This window comes from Lithobates pipiens, unplaced genomic scaffold, assembly GCF_037356315.1.
Source record: "Lithobates pipiens isolate NorthernLeopardFrog02 unplaced genomic scaffold, aLitPip1_a1.2 Scaffold_22, whole genome shotgun sequence".
Taxonomy (NCBI): domain Eukaryota; kingdom Metazoa; phylum Chordata; class Amphibia; order Anura; family Ranidae; genus Lithobates; species Lithobates pipiens.
The window spans coordinates 183840376-183861842 of NW_027507784.1; the positions used below are offsets into that span (position 1 = coordinate 183840376).

A 21467-nucleotide genomic window follows, 5' to 3' on the forward strand; every position below is an offset into this window, starting at 1 on the left:
TACAGCGACTGCGCTTCCAAGTGCACTTGTAGTGCAAAGTGAATTTGCCTTTCGTAAATATCCCCCCAATGTGTTGCTTTTTGTCCTCCTCCCATTTTCCCCAATAGCTGAGATTGCTGTAATTTCATGGAACTTTAGAGGTTCAAGTTCCCCTCTTAAGCGTATGATGATATCTACCAGTTTGAAAAAATTCTATACAACCATCTTATCCAGGAGACCCATTTAACTGCAGAAACTCAAATTTGTCTTAAATATTCTTGGGTGTAAAGGGCATACCACTCCACTCACACCTCTACATTCTCTAGAGGCCTGAGTATACTGGTGCATAGCTCAATAGACTAAACTGGACAGGAACGAAAGGGGGTGAAAGTAGTAGGAACCCATCTAGAAAGTGACATGATAGGGGAGAGGAGTGTTCAATTCCAGGGGCGATTGGAGGTTGACGCACAGAGCATCTTTTCATTCAACCCCAATCCACAGTGTGCCTGTTGCAATCGAGCCAGTTACAGAGCATAATGAGTCCCGAAGGGCCATTGTAAATAAAAAAATAAGAGACCAGGTTGAAACTTACTATGCAGTCAGTGAATTCTTGTGTTATCTGACAAACTTTGGTCCATAATGATTTTAGAAGATTGTAAGACCAAAAGATGCAGAGTGTCGCAAAAGGCAGGGAGCATATGATGTAGGAGTTGTGGTGTACCAGAGTTAGAGAGTGGAGTTTAAAACCATTTTTCCAGTACCTAGTACCGATGGAGTATATATGCAATATAAAATCTTATCCCTTTGTTTTGCAAACCAGTTGTATTTGCAGGTCTCCTCTTTTCCACGTGGTAAAGTATGTATGGGGTATGATCGGGTGGAAATTAATCAGCGAGTGCTTTAGTGAGACTAGTGGTTTCTTGTTGCAGACATTCGCTCTTCAATGCTGTTAGGGGACATGTAAAGGCTCATGCCTAGGGAAGGGTTCTCAGAATGTGAGAAAGTTGTGCTTTCCATCAGAAGCCCAAGTTATCCACTCTGGAATCAAGTAGCATTTGCTCCAGGGAGGGCCATTGTTGATTGACAATAAAATTGGTGGCTCTAATTACCTATTGTACGATCCTCAAGTTTTTCAGCTTCTTACACTTATGCCTACTGCCCTCTATTTCAATTGAACTGATCTCATAGAAACATCAGAGTTTGAAGAAATTTTGCTTTTTCTTGATAAAAATGCTCATCTTTTAGCTTGTGTTTATTCCACGTTTGCATAGCGAAGGAAACCATCCCTTTGCTGCACATGTGTAGCATTCTTCCATTAGGTGTATTAGGAGGAAATTTTTGGGTGAGTACTGTAACAGAAACGAGCATCAGTATGTCTCTCGCAAGGAACAGTGTATGGCAGAGATATGCAATTAGCGGACCTCCAGCTGTTGCAAAACTACAAATCCCATTATGCCTCTGGGTTTCATGCTTGTGGCTGTCAGAGTCTTGCTATGCCTCATGGGACTTGTAGTTCTGCAACAGCTGGAGGTCCGCTAATTGCATATCCCTGGTGTATGGGGTGGGATCTGCCCAAGTGAATTCTGGTGCAGTGAGTCACATTAGATGCTTTGCATGTAAATACTGGGTCAGAATGAGGTCAGAATCTATCTCCAAATCTGGCCATACACTAGCATTTTCAAACATTTGTATGAATGTTCCCAGTACATTGACTTAATGTTGTTTTAAAAGTAGTTAAACACTTTCTTTTTCTTTTAGCATTTTATTTTGGTTGGATTTTCCTGAAAGAAAAACCCATATACTGTTAGAAATTTGTACGAGAAATATTTTTTCTTTTACAAAGAGTTTTATTACTATCCACGTTACTGCTTGACATTTTGAAGGATACATTGTATATAAACATAATGGAAAGATAACCTACTTTAAAGGAAATAAAATAAAAAAAAATAAAAGAAAAATACATAAGAGGTTAGATATGCTCAGGTTCCAGGAGTGCCAAAATAGGCCTTATGTAAATTCCAGGTGGGAAAAAACGCATTCTGTGGTTTCATTATTCTGAGAGACATTACTTCTAACATAGACCTAAAGCGTCCACATATCAAGTAGTGTATTGCCCAATACTAAACAGATATTCAAAAAATCTATATTAACGAGAGCATAACTGAACAATACTAAGTAGCTAGCCTTGTAACCATCTCATCCAGGCCTAAGGGTTTAAGGTAAGAATGAGAAATAAGACTAAAGAAAGGGAGAATAAGGAAGAAGCAGGGTCTAAGATTAGAAAAGAAGAGGGGAATTAAGAGGGGGTGCTCGCTGTGGGTAAAAGAAGTGCATTAAATACGTAGAAGAATGGTATCAAATCTAGAAGGTTTAGTATAATCAACCCAGGGCTGCCAGACCCGAAGGAACTTATCATGGGTGTCTGAGAGGATAGCCGTCAATTTTTCTTTTGTGCCCTTGCTATTGTTTGCTTGGTTGCAGTAAAGAAGTGCAGTGCCAGCTGGCATTCCTCGGAAACACAAAGGAGAATAAGCTGGAATCAAACAAGCCAATCTAGCCAGTGTGTAGTACCACCTGTAAAGCGCCTTGTAAGCATTTTCCAGAGTAAGAACATTCTTTGAGCATTTGGATAGCGTTAAAGTCATGACCTGCCAGTCTTCCGGGTCTAGCTGCCTCCCCAGCTCCGCTTCCCACTGGAGGCGATGAGGCCACATCAGTTTTTTTTTTTTTTTTTTTTTTTTTAAGAGGAAATATTAGAATAATAAATCAATATCAAACCCGAAGTTTGGGGTTGAGCCCTATAGAAACTTTCCAAGGGAGTCCAGGTGTAAGGGGTAGGCCAAGATTTTATAAGCCTCTGGAGAAAATGCTGTAGGTAGCTAAAGTGTTCTCGTAGAGGGATCTCATGGGAGAAACGTAGAGCCTCAAATTAGATTATTCTAGTGGGGATAAACAAGGAGTGAATGTCTCTAAAACTTTGCCATCCACCAGGAGAACTGCTAAGGGTTATCACACCTGGTGGGAACAATGGGCAGTGAAGGATTTGGAGTAAGGGAAGATGAGGGGAAGTCAGTCCTGCAGAGTATTTAATCGAATCCCATAGATGAAGAGAATGAGCCAAACTCAGCCCAATCGCTGTAGGGCAATGGGTAGAGGAGAGCCAGGGCAAGAGGAGATTGGTATCGGATATAAATCCACTAAATCAATAGTGGCCCATAACGGCATTTGGTATTTTTCGTGGAGATGGGATAATGGGGCTATATTCGCTACTGTAAAATAGGCTTGCAGGTTGGGGACCGAGAGTCCACCATTGATCCTGTGGGCATATAGTATTTGCTTGTTAATCCTAGGTCAGGTAGAGACTCATACAAACCTCAGGATTTTGCGTTAATGTATTCGCAAAATATGTAGAGAGATTGGAACCGGCAAGAATTTCGGAATGTAGGTAATGCGAATCGCCACAATCCTACCAAACATAATGGGAGAGCCCAGGAGGATAACCTCCTTCAGCTTTCTAAATAAGCAAGGAAAGTTTACCTGGTAGTCCTGCATATGTTGGAGTAAGCCAGATCCCCAGATAAGGTAGAGACGACATCCATTGAAACATGAAGGTACTTTGTAAGGTTGTCAGGTCCAAGGGCAGATTAATGAATGAATGAATGAAATACTTATATAGCGCACAATGCGAACTGAATCGCCTCTAGACATGGCTTTCGATTTGGTAGGATTGACAGACCATAGAAAGATGCAAAGGTATCTAATAGGGAGAACAAATTGGGTAAGGTGATTCTAGGGTTAGTTAGGGTCAGTAGGCTATCGTCCGCAAACAGTGATATCTTATGGGAAAAGCCCACTACCTCAACACCGGTTATATCTGGATGAGGACGAAACGCCTCCGCCAAAGGCTCCAAGGCCAAGATAAATAGAAGCGGGGAGAGTGGACAACCTTGTTGAGTTCCCCTCCCGATAGGAAAAGAGGCCTTTCTTTATCGTACATCATAGGACACAGAGCCTTAAGTATTTACTTAGTGGGTTTGGTTATAGCTACCTTCAGGTGTTGACACTGGCACGCCCAATACAAGAAGTTGACCCCCCCCTTATATAACTACTCCTCCTTACAGGAGTACCTCAGTTTTTTTCCGCCAGTGTCTAAAGGTGTTGGCACGAGTGAAGATGTGCTCTGCGGAGCTCCAGGAGGGATCCATGCTGGATTTAAAAAGCCTCCACAACCAGAACCATCTTGCCACTGCGGCTCCAAGATGGTACCCGGGCCTCGCATAGAAGGATGAGGTTTTGCCTTTAACGCTCCTCTTTGAGGGCTGGACCAGGAACCAGGACTTTCTTTATCGTACATCATAGGACACAGAGTCTCAAGTAATTACTTGGTGGGTTATAGGCCTACCTTCAGGTGTTGACACTGGTATAACCAATACAGGAAGTTGACTCCCCTATATAAACCCTCCTCCTTCCAGGAGTACCTCAGTTTTTTCGCCTGTGTCTAAAGGTGTTGGTCACGAGTGAAGATGTGCTTTAAGGAGCTCCAGGAGGGATCCATGCTGGATTTAAAGAAACCTCCACAATCAGATCCATCCTCGCCACTGAGGCCATAGGATGGTACCTGGACCTCAATGCAAGAACGAGGTGTTGTCTGTAATGCTTCTCTTTGAGAGCTGGACCCTAGGAACCAGGGCGCTTTTTGGTCTTGATACATTTCCTAAAGCTGTCCTGAGGGGTGCTATACTTTAAGGGCCCCAGTCTTTGAGCAAGTGTTAACGCAGCCCGCCGTGATGGGTGAAGTTTGGATCTGCTGTTTCAGCAGTATCCTGCAGCGAGGATAAGGTTTAAAAAAAAAAAAAAAAAAAGGTTATGCGATTTTTATTTTTTATTTTTTTATTTAAAAAAAGAAAAAAAAAAAAGAGAAAACCTTTATATGCCTTAAATGCCATAGAACAGCGCTGTCTCAGTATATGTGTTGTCCAGCAGAGGGGGTTCTTACTTTCCTAATGCCGCGTACACACGAGCGGACTGTATGGCGTACTTAGTTCGTCATACAATCCGACGGACAGTCCGTCGTACTTTCCACGGAACGGACTTGACCACACACGGATGCACAAACAGTCCGTCGAAAGCTTGCGCGATGACGTGTACAGCACGTACGACGGGACTAGAAATAGGAAGTCCAAGACACAGCAAAGCACCCTTCCGCCGTGTAAATCCTTTCTGGGCATGCGCCATTCTTAGTCCGTCGAACTAGCATACTGAGGAGCGGATTGTCCGCTGAAACCAAAGTACGACGGACAGAATTTCGAAAAATCCGAAATTCTTAGTACGCCGGACTGCACGCTGAAAAAGTCAGCTGAAGCCCACACACGAGCGTATTGTCCACTGAAATGTGTTTCGACGGACTAAGTACGCCATACAGTCCGCTCGTGTGTACGCGGCATAAGGGAATTAGCAGGCTGAATGGTTATCAGCTGCTTAGCACGTAAGAGGAAAAGTTCCCATAATCATTAAAACTCTGCAAAGTTTAGCAGCATGCTGACAGATATGATCAGAGATGCATATCTGCATGTCCCTATATTCCCTCCTCACCCGAGGTTTCTGCGTTTCGAGGTAGAAAAGAAGCATTTTCAGTTTGTAGCCCTGCCCTTCGGCCTTGCTACAGCACCTCGGGTATTCACAAAAGTACTTGCCCCACCTCTAGCCAGGTTAAGGGCACAGGGCATAACTGTCCTGGCTTACTTAGACGATCTATTGTTAATAGACCGGTCAGTGGCTCACTTAAGACGGGGTGTAGCCATTTCAAGCAGCTACCTGGAAAGTTTGTGTTGGATTCTCAACCTAAAAAAGTCCTCCTTGAAGCCACTAAAGAGGCTGGAGTATCTAGGCATGATCATAGATACAGCCCAGAAGAGGGTGTTCTTGCCTCCGGAAAGATCGGCTCCATACAGGAGCTAGTGAGGATGATCAGGTCAAGAAAAAATCCTTCAATTCGCCTTTGTATTAGATTGTTAGGGAAGATGGTAGCTTCATTCGAGACTGTTTCAAAGCAGTATCCTGTCTGCTTGGAACAAGATGAATCAAACTTTGGATTTGCCAATGCTGCTGTCCCCAAGAGTGCCCCAGAGCCTCAGTTGGTGGTTACTATCCCGGAACTTGCTGAAGGGAAAAACCTTCAGACCAATTATCTGGAAGGTAGCGACAACGGATGCCAGCCTTTCAGGCTGGGGAGCAGTACTAGAGAAAACGACTGTCCAGGGACGATGGTCAGGTACCGAGCGTACCTTACCCATCAACATCCTAGAGATTCGGGCAGTATATCTGGCCCTAAAGACCTGAACCTCCAGGTTAAAGGATTTTCCTGTCAGGATTCAATCAGACAATGCCACAGCCGTGGCATATATCAATCACCAAGGGGGCACCAGAAGTCTCCCAGCTCAGAGAGAGGTGAACCAGATTCTAACTTGGGCAGAAGAGAATGTCCCCTGCCTATCTACAGTTTTCATTCCGGGGGGTAGAAAATTGGCAGGCGGACTATCTAAGTCGCCAGCAGCTATTCCCGGGGGAATGGTCTCTTCATCCCGAAGTGTTTCGAGCTGTTTGTCAAAAATGGGGGGACTCCGGATGTAGACCTTCTAGCATCCAGATTCAACACAAAGCTAGTCAACTTTGTGTCCAGGACAAGGGACCCACTCGCGTACGGAACAGATGCATTGGTGACCCCCTGTGATCAGTTCTCACTGATCTATGCTTTTCCCCCGATCTGGTTGCTGCCTCGGCTTCTTTCCAGGATCAAGCTGGAAAGAAAGTTGGTAATTCTGATAGCACCAGCATGGCCCAGAAGTTCATGGTTCGCAGAGATCGTAAAGATGACAGTGGAGGGTCCTTGGCCCCTTCCACTAAGGCCAGACCTGCTATCGCAGGGGCCTATATTCCATCCTACTTTACAAATGCTAAATTTAACAGCTTGGCTATTGAGACCCACATTCCGAAGAAATGTGGGCTTTCCAGGTCAGTTATCTCTACTTTGATTAATGCTAGGAAACCAGCTTCTAGAGCTATATATTATAGAGTCTGGAAAGCTTATGTTTCCTGGTGTGAAGCCAAGGGTTGGCACCCTCGGAGATGTATTATAGGCAAAATTCTTGCCTTTTTACAGTTAGGCGTAGAGATGAAGCGGGCCCTGAGTACTAATAAGGGTCAAGTCTCAGCCTTATCAATTTTGTTTCAAAGACCGCTTGCTACGCATTCTTTAGTCCGGGGTTTCATGCAAGGAGTGCTGCGGATAAATCCGCCAGTTAGATCTCCTTTAAGCCCTTGGGATTTGAATCTAGTTTTGTCGGTGTTACAAAAACAGCCATTTGAACCATTACAGCATATTCCTTTAGTCCTTTTGACAAGGAAGCTGGTATTTTTAGTTGCTATATCGTCAGCAAGGAGGGTGTCAGAATTGGCTGCTCTTTCTTGTAAAGAGCCATATTTGGTTATTCACGAGGACAGAGTGGTGTTATGCCCTCGTCCAGGCTTTTTGCCAAAAGTGGTTTCAGGCTTTCATCTGAATGAAGATATTGTCCTGCCATAGTTTTCCCAAAACCATGTTCCAGGGAAGAAAAGTCACTACATTGTCTTGATGTAGTGAGAGCGGTGAAAGTCTATTTAAAGAAAACTGCTCAATAATAATGTAATTTAACTATGATATCTCTCGGGGGCGGGGCTTAGGGGTGAGAGATCTGTGAATGCGTTCAAATTCCAGTTGCTCTAAAGATATCTCAGGTGCCAGTTCTTGAAAGAAAGCAGTTGCTGTGCCCTGAAAATCAGTAATGGCTTCTGGGACTCCGGGAATGCGGAGATCATCCCTACGGGCCCTATTTTCAGCATCCTCTAACTTGTCTCATATGGCCTTCCATTCAGCAGACATTTTATCGACCTCTTCCGCATGGCCTTCAAGTACAGTGGTTGCTAAGTCCATACACTGTACTAACTGATTTTTGCAGTGGCCTATCTCTTTAGGACCTTTCACAAGGTGAAACATCATTATTACTTATGGCAGCATGGGACACTACTCGGATTCTGTGCCCCTATGTGATGATTGGGCAAGAATTTGATCATTTTAGCAAGGATGTGCACACTCCACACATCCAGCATCCAGAAAGTATTTACAGCGCTTTACTTTTTCTACATTTTGTTACAGCCTTAGTCCAAAATGGATTAAATTCATTATTTTACTCCAGAATTCTACAAACAATACCCCACAATGGCAACGTGAAAGAAGTTAGTTTTAAATCTTTGCAAATTTATTTAAAATGAAAAAACACATGTACATAAGTATTCACAGCTTTTGCTGTGACACTCAAAATTGAGCTCAGGTGCATCCTGTTTCCACTTATTATTTATGAGATGTTTCTGCAACTTGATTGGAGTCTGCCTGTGGTAAATTCAGTTGATTGGACATGATTTGGAAAGGTACACACCTGCCTATGTAAAGTCCCACCGTTAACTATGCATGTCAGAGCACAAACCAAGCCATGAAGTCAAAGGAACTGTTTGTAGACAGGATTGTATACAAGGCACAGATCTGGAGAATGGTACAGAAAAATGTCTGCCGTATTGAAGGTCCCAATGAGCACAGTGGCCTCTATTATCTGTGAATGGAAGAAGTTTGGAACTACCAGGACTCTTCCTAGAGTGGGCCGCCCTGCCAAACTGAGCTATCTGGGGAGAATGGCCATAGTCAGGGAGGTGACCAAGAACCCAATGGTCACTCTGCCAGAGCTCCAGCGTTTCTCTGTGGAGAGAGGAGGACCTTCCAAAAGAACAACCATTTCTGCAGCACTCCACATACCATCCATACAGTAAAGCCTGGTGGTGCCAGCATCATGCTGTGGGGATGTTTTTCAGTGGCAGGAACTGGGAGACTAGTCTGGATCAAGGGAAAGATGAATGCAGCAATGTACAGAGACGTCCTTGATGAAAACCTGCTCCAGAGTGCTCTGGACCTCAGACTGGGGTGAAGGTTCATTTTTCAATAGGGCAAAGACCTGAAGCACACAGCCAAGATAACAAAAGAGTGGCTATAGGACATCTGTAAATGTCCTTGAGTGGCCCAGACTTGAACCCGATTGAACATCTCTGGAGCAGTGTTGCCAACCCCCCTCAAGTGAAATTTACTGGCAGGATGCTAAAATTTACAAAGGGCACACATGTGGTTTTTTTTTATGGCAAAAAATCTTGATATGTACTGACAGAACCACCTTTTTTATTGGCACTGCAAAAAAGTACTTAGGATTATAATTTTCGGTGCTAAACTGTGCATATATCAATATTTAGTCTATATAAATATAACGCTAGTGATATTAGCAATGTGTTTAAGTTAAACAAAAGCCATATTTCTCTATTTACACGAAGGTCAGGTTAATATAACCCAGCCAGCACAGAGTTCCCCCTTACATCAGAGTCTGCAGAATTTCCCCTTGCAGCGCAAGGGGGAACTCTGCAGACCCTGATGTAAAGGACAATGTCACAGATCATGATGTAAGGGGGGGGGCTCTGCATTCCAACTTACATCTAGGTCCACAGAGTTCTCCCTTGCACTGTAAGAGGAAATTCTGCAGACTCTGATGTAAAGGGGAGCATCAGGAACTCTAATAGGGGGGACTCTAGTGACCAGAGACCACCTTCCGCAGAGTGAATACACTAAGTTAAGGGGGGTATTGATATAAGGCGGAATATTTATATCGGTGCCCCCTTACATTATTGTAACCCCCCCCCCTTACATCAGTGACCCCCTCCCCCCCAGACTGGCCTGGCGGTGCTGTCACTGACCTCCTCCCAGGTTCACCACACAGGGCTCAGACGGCTCCAGGTTGGTGGCTCTGGTTTTAGCCTATAGTCTCTTCCCCACAGTCTAGACATGTCTGACTCTTTTTGTGATCCCCAATCTAGCGGTGCTCCCACTCTTGACTCCTCTCCAAGCTCCCCCTCAGCAACTGCAGACATGACAAACAGGGGATGGTTAGAGGATACAGACATGGCACAGGAGATGGATAGAGGATACAGACATGGCACAGGAGATGGTCAGAGGATACAGATATGGCACAGGAGATGATCAGAGGATACAGACATGGCATAGGAAATGGTTAGATGCTATAGACATTGCTCAGGAGAGGGTTAAAAGATATAGACATAGCACAGGAGATGGTTGGAGGGTATGGACATTGCACAGGGGATGGTTAGAGTATACGAACATGGCGCAGGAAATGGTTGGAGGATACAGACATGGCACAGTAGTTGGTTAGAGGATACGAACATGGTACAGGAGAGGGTTAGAGGATACGGACATGGCACAGGAGAGGGTTAGAGGATACGGACATGGCACAGGAGAGGGTTAGAGGATACGGACATGGCACAGGAGAGGGTTAGAGGATACGGACATGGCACAGGAGAGGGTTAGAGGATACGGACATGGCACAGGAGAGGGTTAGAGGATACGGACATGGCACAGGAGAGGGTTAGAGGATACGGACATGGCACAGGAGATGGTTAAAAGATATAGACATAGCACAGGAGATAGTTAAAAGATATGGCCATGGACTGTCTGTGACCGAACTTATGCATTTACCAGGGTCACAGGTGTGCTTGCACTGCTGGCCAGGGCCTGGTGTGTGTCCGACCAGGCCCTGGGGGGTCAAAGTCCACGCTGTCCATCTCCCATTCCATAGTTACTCACCAACCCACCGCACTATCCACTGTAGGCTCCTCCATCCGCCCGGCTCCTGGGGAAGTGCGCCATGATGATATCCTCATCGTGGGCAGGGCTTTCCTTGTGGTAGCAAATACCAGGCGCACCGTCCACACACACAGCCTTTGTCAGACCCCCCCAGTGACCGAGCACCGCCCGCCTGCTCCGGCCAGATGCAGGGTCAGCTCAGGATCGGATCTTCTCAGGGACCTTCAGGAACTGCACATGCACAGTTCTGACCCGAGCCAATCACAGCCATTTTTACTGGTACTTTTCTCCTGCTACTGGCATTTATGAGCAGGAGAAAAGTGCTTTGTTTTTACAAGCTGCTTGTAAGAATACGGGTGGTTGGCAACACTGGGCCAATTTAGACAGGTTGCAATTAACCTACCAGCATGTCTTTTTGAAGTGTTGGAGGAAACCGGAATACCCAGAGGAAACCCACACATGCACGGAGAACATGCAAACTCCAGGCAGGTAGTGTTGTGGTTGGGATTCGAACCATCGAATCCTTTGCTGCTAGGCAAAAGTGCTAAATCATTCCATCTTACTAAATTCCACCTTACTTGTCACTTTTCTTATGAGTGTGTCTCCTAATGGTAACTTCCATGTGATTCTTTAATTCTTTGAGAAATGTCATGTCATAAGACACACAGCCTCTTGTTTGGCTAAAAGGGAAAATAGCGACAGAGTTGAGACTATTTTTTTCAGGCAGTTCAGTGAGATCTGGATCAGAATGGAGATTGCTTCTTCTGTCGAAACAATAAATAAAATAAACTTGCGTTCGGCTTAAAATTTCAGCTTAAATGAGTCCTGTGTGACCCTTTTCATAGATCTAGGTCACACTGTAATAATCTAACCCAGCAAAAATATTTTATGCTTACTTTTGTATAAGAAATGCTAACTTCTAACTTTGTTTCTTTAGAAGAAAAGAGTGAAGGAATCTCTCTCATCCAGTCTGTCTTCCTCGGACTTGGGTAGCTCCATGCCTGACAGTTTACTTCCTGTAAGCTGCAGTCGAAAGAACAGACTGAAGGGGAAGTCTAAAAGCTTAAAGGAAGAGGTAAGAGTGTAAAGAGAATACACTGATGACCATAGTTCAATATAAACATTTCTTCCTAAACGTTCTTTTTTATTTTGATTGAACTAGATATACTTTTAACTCAACTACAGAATAAGAATAAATACTGTATATAGAATAAGTCCTCTTTAAAGAAAACTAGAAACTCTTAAAATGTTTAGAGTTTGCTATAATAATACACTAATAAGTAGGGTTTCTACCGTACTGATAAAAATGAAACATGTTACCAACGTTGTTAACAGGAGTGATCACTAAAAGCTGGTAATTTTTCTCAAAAAGAGGTGGCTTACTTGCTTACTTCTCTTATCAGATCAGTAAGGTTGCCAAACCTTACTACTGATAAGAGAGGTAAGCAACAGAGACGGGCAAGCAAAGTAACACAGAAGACAAGCACATGAAGGAGCATCAAAAATGTATTAGCACCATTTCAACCCGGGAGTACCAGATACCTGCTGGCGGTGTCTTAGCTCCCGGGGAACCATGCTACACATATGGTGGGAATGCCCTCCGGTACAAAAGTATTGGCAACAGATATTCAAACTTTACTGTAAGCTGATGGCGACCTCTATCCACCCCTCACCTGAGGTGGCTCTCTTATCTATACTCCTTGGTACATTCAAATCCATCAAAAAAGATATTTTACGACACTTCCTGGCGGCGCCCAGGGTAGTGATCCCCCGTCACTGGAGATCGACGATCATGCCTTCCCTTGGGGACTGGGCTACGGAGGTGGACCGCATAAGGGACCTGGAACGTCTGTTGGCAGAGGAATGTGGTAAAAATGAACAGTTTACTCTCACCTGGACATCATGGTCCATGTTCCGATATTCCTCTGAGTTTATCTCCTGGGCTGAACATGGCCTGGACGGCGTCGCCCTGGGTCCATGATGGAGTGATTCTCGTCCCCTATCTCTATGCCCCCTTTTATATGTCCCTGATTCTTTCTCTTTTTTTTATATATATTTCCATACACCCCTAGGAATACGTCTAGCTACTGTATCCGGGCTCCGACTTATCTAGTGTTCCTGAACTGGTGTAAGAACCCAACGTAATATCTATCCTACAGGTTTTTATATAATTCCGTCTGGAGTTCTGCGCAGGGGTCAGCTTTGATCCCCCCTGGCAGTGCTGAAGACGAATGGTTCTTTAGCTTATACGCTGTATTTATTTTACTCTATCTGTATGTATGTGTCTATGTGTGTGTGTGTGTGTGTGTGTATGTATGTATGTATATATATATATATATATGTATGTATATGTATATATATATAATTTTTTTTTTTTTTTTTTTTTACATATTATATATATATATATATATATATATTTTTTTTTTTTTCTTTTCTCTTCCTCTTCTCCCTTTCCCCTTCTCCCCCAAACATGGATTGATATCATTATCTGTTTCCTGGTAGGCTTTATTTACATGCTTTCAATCCATTTATATGTACCATAGACATGTTTTTGTTCAGGCACATACGAAGCATAATGTTAGTATATCTTGTTCCTGCTTGTGTTGTATACCTTCTCTTTCTCATCCTTTTTTCTGAATAAAATAAGATTGAATTAAAAATGTATTAGCAGAGGTCTACCGCTAGACTCACGGCAGCATAAGACAGGTTCAACTGTATAATAATGTATTTTTTTTTTTTTTTAAAACAGAAAAAGTTTTTTATTAACAAATCGGCATTACAATATATTCAACAGTCGACATTCAAGTATTTCGTAGTTAGTGTCAGTCTGAGATATCCATTTTCAGAATTTAACATCTTCCAAATCCATGATGCCTTCTTCCTAACATTTCTCAACTGGTAAATTCTAAGCATATTCCCGTCTAATGCCCATCCTCAAGTTCAGTAGGGTATTCAATCACTTTCCCTCTGGGAGACCGTCAAGTACATACCAAGTTTGTTAAATTAAATTCAATCTTCATTTGGTAAGATTGGGTGGCACCTAGTGCGGAGGGGGGGGGGGGGTGGGTGTCCCCCAGCCTACCAGGGGGGAATCATCACCTGGTCCTCCCCCTCACCCACGCACATCCACCCAAGCCAGCTAAACCTTTTAAAATTTTGCAGGGCACTGCCTACTCTCTTATGTGAGTTTGTATAGGGGTAACACTGAATCCACTGCCTTTTTCCAAAAATTAAGGGTGGGGGGTTCGGCCGACATCCAGTGCATCATTATCTCCCTCCTAACATAGAACAGCGAGAACGTGATGCAGAGCTGAGCTTAGTGTATCTGTCCCCCTCCACCTCACCCAAGTAGCTCAGCAGCAGTACCAAGGGGTCTAGTGGCACCCTAGTCCCCCCCCCCATATCATTAAGCATCTCCGCTACCCCCTCCCAGTATGTTCTGAGCTTTGGGCAAGCCCATACCATATGCCAGAATGTCCCTTCCTTGGTCCTTCATCTGGGACAATTTGGATCTAGATGTGGGTATATCCTGGCCATTCTGTGCGGGGTGAAGTAAGCCCTATGTATACATTTTGAGCCTTTGGCTGCTATCATAGATGGGATGTAGGTGGAAATGCAGTCTTCCCATTTGTCCTCCCCCACAGCTGGGGTGTCCTCCTATTTGTCCATTGAACGGGTGGGTTTAATGTTGTGGGCTACCGTCAGGTATAAGTACAGAGTGGAAAGGGGTTTTCCCATCGCGCTCAGTCAACAGGCGTTCAATTGAGTCTGGTTCGATAGTTAACTTGTCTGGGAATTGAGCCTTCGTTTCGTGTCTCAGTTGCCAGTATTTAAACTCAAAGTATTTGGGTAGGGAGTACTGTTGTTTCGTTTCATTTCATGGAAAAGCATGATCTTGCCATTTACTATATGTTTTTTTAGGTTGGTGATCCCCCAGCCCATTGGGAGGGGTCTGGTATATCGCAAAAGCGGGGGAAGGTAGGGTTACCCCACAGCAGGGTGTGTGGAGAATGCAGTTTGGTTTAGCATACATAACTCTGGCCTCCCGCCATGCTCTAATAGTTGTCTTCATGAGGGTCATCAGGGGATGGGGGGCTTTGGGTCCCCTATACACTAGATTGGTCAAGGCCACGTACGCTCCCAAGATGGCCTCCTCAAGTGTCACCACCGAATTTGGCCTGGGCTGGGAGAACCACCGGCGTACCATGACCAAGACGGCTGCCCAGTAGTTCAACAAAAAGTTTGTGAGAGCCAGACCTCCTCCTGACAAGAGAAGATAAAGTATCTGCATTGCCTCCTGGCCCAGATGAATGAAGTTAGCACTCCTAGGCGTCTAAAGAATGATCTAGGTATGTGGGAAGGGGTGTTATGAAAAAATATAGAAATTTAGGGAGGAACACCATTTTAAGCAAGTTAACTCTGCCCACCGGAGTGAGCGGCAGGGTGCGTCAAGCTTTGCACTTGACTGCAAGAAGGGAGAGGAGAGGTTGCACATTTTTCTCTATAAATTTGTGGGTGGTGTTGCTAATCTTAATGCCTAGATAGGTAAATTCACCCACCCATTTGGAGTGGGGTTCCAGTATCCGCCCTTGGAAGCGAGGGGTGCAATGGAAATGAGACAGACTTGCCCCAGTTTATGCGGATGCCAGAGACTCGGCCAAAGTCTTAAAATAGATCTAGTGTCCTCCGAAGCGTTTGTAAGGTATCCGCAAGATAAAGAAGGGTGTCGTCAGCATATAGGGACACCTTTTCTTCTATTGCTCTGACTACTATACCCTTCACCCCTGCTTCAGCCCCCCAGAGCAATGGCAAGGGGCTCTACCGGCAGGGCGAATAGTCCCGGCGATAGCGGGCAGCCCTGATGATGTCCCCTGCCTAAGGGAAAAGTTTCGGAGTGTGCCATTCATGTGGACCCTTGCTCTTGGGCTGGCACAGAGCATCCTCAACCATGTCAAGAACTTAAGTCCAAATCTTAACTTCAAGAGGACTCACCACAGGAACTCCCATTCCACTGAGTCAAAGGCTTTTTCGGCATCAAGTGAAGCCACCACTCCCGCTGACTCCGGCTATGCCCTATCCATGTGTGTGAAAAGCCTTCTAATGTTGATGTCTGTTCCCCTCCCTGGCATGAACCCTGTTTGGTCCAGATGCACTAAGGCAGTTATGACCGTGTTAAGTCTCATGGGTAACACTTTAGCTAGGAGTTTTGCATCAACAGTTATTAAGATAGGATGGTAGGAGGAGCATAGGGACTGGTCTTTGCCTGGTTTGTGGATCACAACCACAACTGCTTCACTCGGGGAGTCTGGGAGCTCCTTCAACCTCTGTGCCTCGGTTAACATAGCATGTAGTTTGCCCATCAACTCTTCTGCATATTGTTTATAAAACTCAACTGGTATGCCGTCAGGGCCCAGGGACTTTTAAGAGCTTTTAAGATTTCATCTGTGGTTATGAGGGCATCAAGCGTCTCGCAATATTTTGCGGTCAGGACCGGGATGTTAATGGGGTCTAGGTAGGAAGTCAATTTGTCATTGGTGTATGTAACCTTAGAGCTGTAAAGGCTTCTATAGAAGGAGCCAAAACATTCATTCATCTCATCAGGGGCATACAGTAGGTCCCCACCAGGTCCTTGTATGCAAGGCACGCACATCCCCCTTGATTGTTCCCTTGACAACCAGGCCAGCAGCTTCCCGGATCTTTCCCCCTGTTCAAATATGCGTTGCGTTTGGGCAAGTAGGCGTTTCTGAGTGAGAGGTGCGAATTTGAACAGCCTCTCCAGTCAGAGACTGCAGTACGTCATAGTCTCTAGGGTCCTTGGATCTGACAATTTGTGCTTCTTGCAGGTCAGCCTTCCTTTCTTCACTAGTCAAGTCAGCTCTTCTCTCCCTACAAACCCTGGCTATAATAATCTGTTACCTTCCCCTAGTGTATGCTTTGAAAGTGTCCCACACCTTCAATGCGCTGGCCGAGCCGGGGTTGACTTCCCAGTATTCCTGCAGTGCCCCCTTGAAGTGACTATCCACCACCTCATCCGACACCCAGAACCTAGATAGTCTCCACAAAGTATTTTCTGGGGACGTAGGAGAGCTCCATCGTCAAGAGAAGCGGCCCATGGTCAGATATGCCCCTGGGAAGTAGCTTAATGTCTGTTACCTTGGATAAGGCCAAACCACCCAGATATGCTAGATTGATCCTAGAGAAGGATCTGTGAGATGCTGAGTGACAAGTGTATGCCCTGGAGTGAAGATTCCTCCAGCGCCACACATCTGTCAGTCCATACAGCTCTGCCCATTCCATTAGTTCTGTTTAGGAATGCCCACTTGAGAACATCCTATCCATGGCTAGGTCGGGAACCATATTGAAGTTTCCCAACATGGCCATGTTGTCATTGGGAAATTCTGCTATTTTTGAAGTGATCTGATGTAGAAGAGACATTGATGCTGGAGGGGGCAAATACACTCCAATGAATGTTCGGGGGGGGGGGGGCGTCACCTGGGGGACCAGGTTTGGGTGGGATCCTGTGCGCCCTTTCCACCGCATCGTGAGGAGATAGGCGAACGTCAGGTAGAAGGTTGCGTAGCATGTCTTCCACATAATGTGGGGTTATTGCCCTCTGCACCCTCCGCCAGGCCGATTATGCGTAGGTTGTTTCTTCTGTTTCTGTTCTCGGCATCTTCTGCTGTATACTCCAGGGCTTTAACCTTAGTTTGAAGTGTGTAAAGGGCCGTACTGTGTTCTGCAACTGTATCCTCTGTGTGTTGCTGACCCTCTGCTCTGTTTCTGCCACCCTGGATCTGAGCTTAATCATGTCCTGTCTTAAAAGGTCCACATCCATTAGTACAGCCTCTATTTTTGCAGGGAGTGTGGATTGACGTGGCTATGGCTGCTGTGACCTCTGCTAACCAGGAAGGGTCTTGGTTCCTCAGCTTCCATTGGGGGGGGGGGGTTGATATTTTTTCCCCTTGCCGGCCGTTGCACCCGACTGGCGGCTCCTCATTCAGGTTTCTCTGTGAGCGCGTTGGAGGCCTCATGTGCCCCAGGATCCGTGCACTGTGTCCCGTGGGGGGGGGCCAGAGCAGGAGGGGGAAGAAGTGGCTGGCAGCTGATGGGGTCTAGAGCGAACCCCGCAGGTGGCTCCCCGGCCGTCTGGGGCTCTCTTCGCCTGTGGTCAGGCAGGGACCGTGCCTCCACCAAAGGACTCGTGTATGCTGGCTCCGTGCATCTCGCGGGGGGAGCCGTAGCAGGGGGAGAAGAGATGACCGGCAGCTGGGAGCCAAGACGAGGCCTGCAGGGTGGTTTCCCAGGCCATCAGCATCTGGGGGGGGTCCTTTCACAGGAGGTCAGGGTAGAGCTGTGGCACCGCCGGAGGCCTCGTGTGCGCTGGCTCCGCGTGCCTTGTGGGGAGACCAGAATGGGAGGAGAAGGAGGGGAAAACTGCCATTGTGGAGCGATCTGTAGTCTACCAATTCGTTCCCCAGACTGGCTGTGCTATGGGCTGCCTGAGGTCAGTCAGGGGATGTGCTGCCGATGATTCGGATGGCTGCTAAGATGGCGGCGGAGCTCAGGAGGAAGAGTCCGCTCACATCGCCATCTTGGACACCCCCCCCCCTATAATACTGCATTTTACCGGTACGTTCACACCTATGCGCTTTTTGGTGCATTCTGCATTTTGCAGAAATGCACTACAGTCCATTTAACATGGTTTCCCATTGTACACGTTCACATTTATGTGTTTATCAACTGGTTTGTTTTTGGAAAGGGTCAGGTACTTTTTCCTGCAGCAGATTGCGTTTTCCGTGTAATAGACTTCAACGGAGTCGCACCAGAAATGCAAGTGTTGTGTTTTTTTATGTGTTTTTTTTGTCTCCCCTTTAAAAACGCTGTATATACCTGGTTGTTAAGGACTGTGCCAGGAAGTCGGCCGCTGCGTCCTTAACAACCAATGATTCATCAGCTGACCGCTGAATGTAAAAGAAAAAAAAATTACCAGCAAAAAAAAAATTGTGAAAAGAGCCGTTGATTTGGAAAATAACCTTATAGCAAAAATACAAAATGGCGTGCCGCCCCCCCCCCCCCAAATCCATACCTGAGCATGCAGCTCGGCAGGTCAGGAAAGGGAAGGGGATAAGAAGGTGCCCCCCCTTCCCTAAACCATAGCAAGCCACATGCCCCCACCCCAAAAACACCTCGTCTCCATGTTGATGGGGACAAGGGCCTCTTCCCCACAGCCCTGTGGTTGTGGGGATCTGTGGGCCGGGGGGTTTTCAGAATCTGGAAGCCACCTTTAACAAGGGGGTGCCCAGATCTTGCCCCCCACCCCATGTGAATTGTACCACTACTCACTTTTGGCAACTTCGGGGGCAATTTGAACAGATCTGTGCATGAACCCTCACAGATGTCTGCAAATCGGCCCCCGAACTCGGACTGCATTGCCGGTTTGAAATGGTGCGAGTTCAGCTGAACTTGCACGATTTCTAACCCATATCAGTGTGAACCTGGGTTTAGACTCAGTAGACCTCTGCCTTGGTAAACAGAAGCAGTCCCCTCCTATATAGATATTGACCAAATTATAGAAATGGTCACATCTTACCTGAGCGTTGAAACAGTATACCGGGAAAATTATAAATGGTTTTCCAATTTTATTTTATTTTTTTAAATTGGAAAACCATTTATCATTTTCCTTCCGCTTCACAATTATGTGCCACTTTGTGTTGCTCTATCATATAAAATCCCAATAAAATACAGTTAAGTTTTTGGCTGTAACATGAAAAAATGTGGAAAATTTCAAAGGGCAGGAATACTTTTTCAAGGCACTGTATCAACCATCAAGGGAGCACAAGGAGGCTGGCTGCCTTGAAAGAAGCAAATTCTATTTTCTCGTGGACAAAAGCTCACTGTCCAGTTATTCTGTGGTCCACATCCCAGGAATAGACAATTGGCCGGCCTTACTACTTGGACCAAGGAGAATGATATCTTCATTCAGGTGTGTTCAATCAGTTATGCCAAAGAAGGGAGGATTCCAGATGTGGACATGCTAGCCTCCAGATTCAACAACAATCTACCTCTGTTTGTTGCTAGAGCCAGGGATCCTTCAGCCCTGGCCTCAGGTACCCTGATAATTTTCTGGTCCCAGCACACAGATGTACACATACTCAGACTTCCAGCAGACAACCCCCTGGCCCATTCACAACTATCCAGATCTGCTATCTCAGAGTTCTCTATTTCATCCTTCTCAGTCTATGGCTTTAATAGCGTGCCTTGTGAAATCCAGGTTTTAAAGGATGTAAGGATTTCTGAGTTTGTATTTCCTACCTTGCTTAAAGAGTATCTTACCTGGAAATCATATTTTGTCTGTTGTGAATGCAGCTAATTCAGTCTCACAGATTACTCCATGAACTTAGCTTTGAGCACCCTTTAACCACTTGACCTTCAGGCCTTTTTTTTACACACTTTTGTTTACATGTAAAATCTGTATTATTTGCTAGAAAAGTAGTTAGAACACACACACACCCACTTGCCTGCTGGGCACTTAAACCCCCCTCCTGCCCAGACCAATTTTCAGCCATGTAATACTGTACCCAAATGATTTTTTTGTCCTTTTTTTCCCCACAAATAGAGCTTTCTTTTGGTGGTATTTGATCACCTCTGGGTTTTTATTTTTTGCGCTATAAAAAAAAAATATTTTTCTTTGTTTCTGTGAGAAAATTTAGCAAATTATAAATTTTTCTTCATAAATTTTGGCCACAATTTATACTGCTACATATCTTTGGTAAAAAAATAACCCAAATTTGTGGATATTATTTGGTCTTTGTGAAAGTTAGAGAGTCTACAAGCTGTGGTGCAAATCGTACAAAATTGATCACACCTGATGTACTGGTGGCCTATCTCATTTCTTGAGACCCGAACAAGCCAGTAAATTAAAAATACCCCCCAAATGACCCCTTTTTTGAAAGTAGACATTCCAATGTATTTAGTAAGAGGCATGCTGAGCCTTTTGATGTAATTTTTCCCCACAATTCTTTGAAAAATTAAGTTTTTTGTTTTTTTTCCCCACAAAATTGTCAGTGTAATAGGTTATTCCTCTCACTTGGCATGTGTATACCACAAATAATGCCCCAAAATATATTCTGATACTCCTGAGTATTACGATACCACATGTGTGGGACTTTCCACAGCCTGGCCACTTAGAGAGGCCCAAAATGCAGGGAGCGCCATCAGGTGTTCTAGGAGCATAAATTATACATCAAATTTGTTGACTACCTATTACACTTTTGAAGGCCCTGGAGCACCAGGACAATGACATGTGACACTGATGACAGATGGCACTGATACGTGGCACTGATGACAGATGGCACTGATACGTGGCACTGATGACATGTGACACTGATGTGGCACTGATGTGGCACTGATGACATGTGACACTGATGTGGCACTGATGACATGTGACACTGATGTGGCACTGATGATGTGACACTGATGTGGCACTGATGATGTGGCACTGATGATGTGGCACTGATGACGTGACACTGATGTGGCACTGATGCTGTGGCACTGATGACGTGACACTGATGTGGCACTGATGACATGTGACACTGATGTGGCACTGATGACAGATGGCACTAATACGTGGCACTGAAGACAGATGGCACTAATACGTGGCACTGATGACAGATGGCACTAATACGTGGCACTGATGACAGATGGCACTAATACGTGGCACTGATGACAGATGGCACTAATATGTGGCACTGATAATACGTGG

The 21467-nt window shown here is 45.2% G+C and overlaps 1 protein-coding gene across 1 annotated transcript in view; it reads left to right on the top strand.

Moving 5' to 3' along the window:
• Positions 1-21467, top strand: part of TNRC18 (trinucleotide repeat containing 18) — a 392145-nt gene that overhangs the window by 288468 nt on the left and 82210 nt on the right. Inside the window, 1 exon segment of the mRNA XM_077448715.1 lies at positions 11643-11780. Coding sequence (XP_077304841.1) covers positions 11643-11780 — 138 coding nt within the window.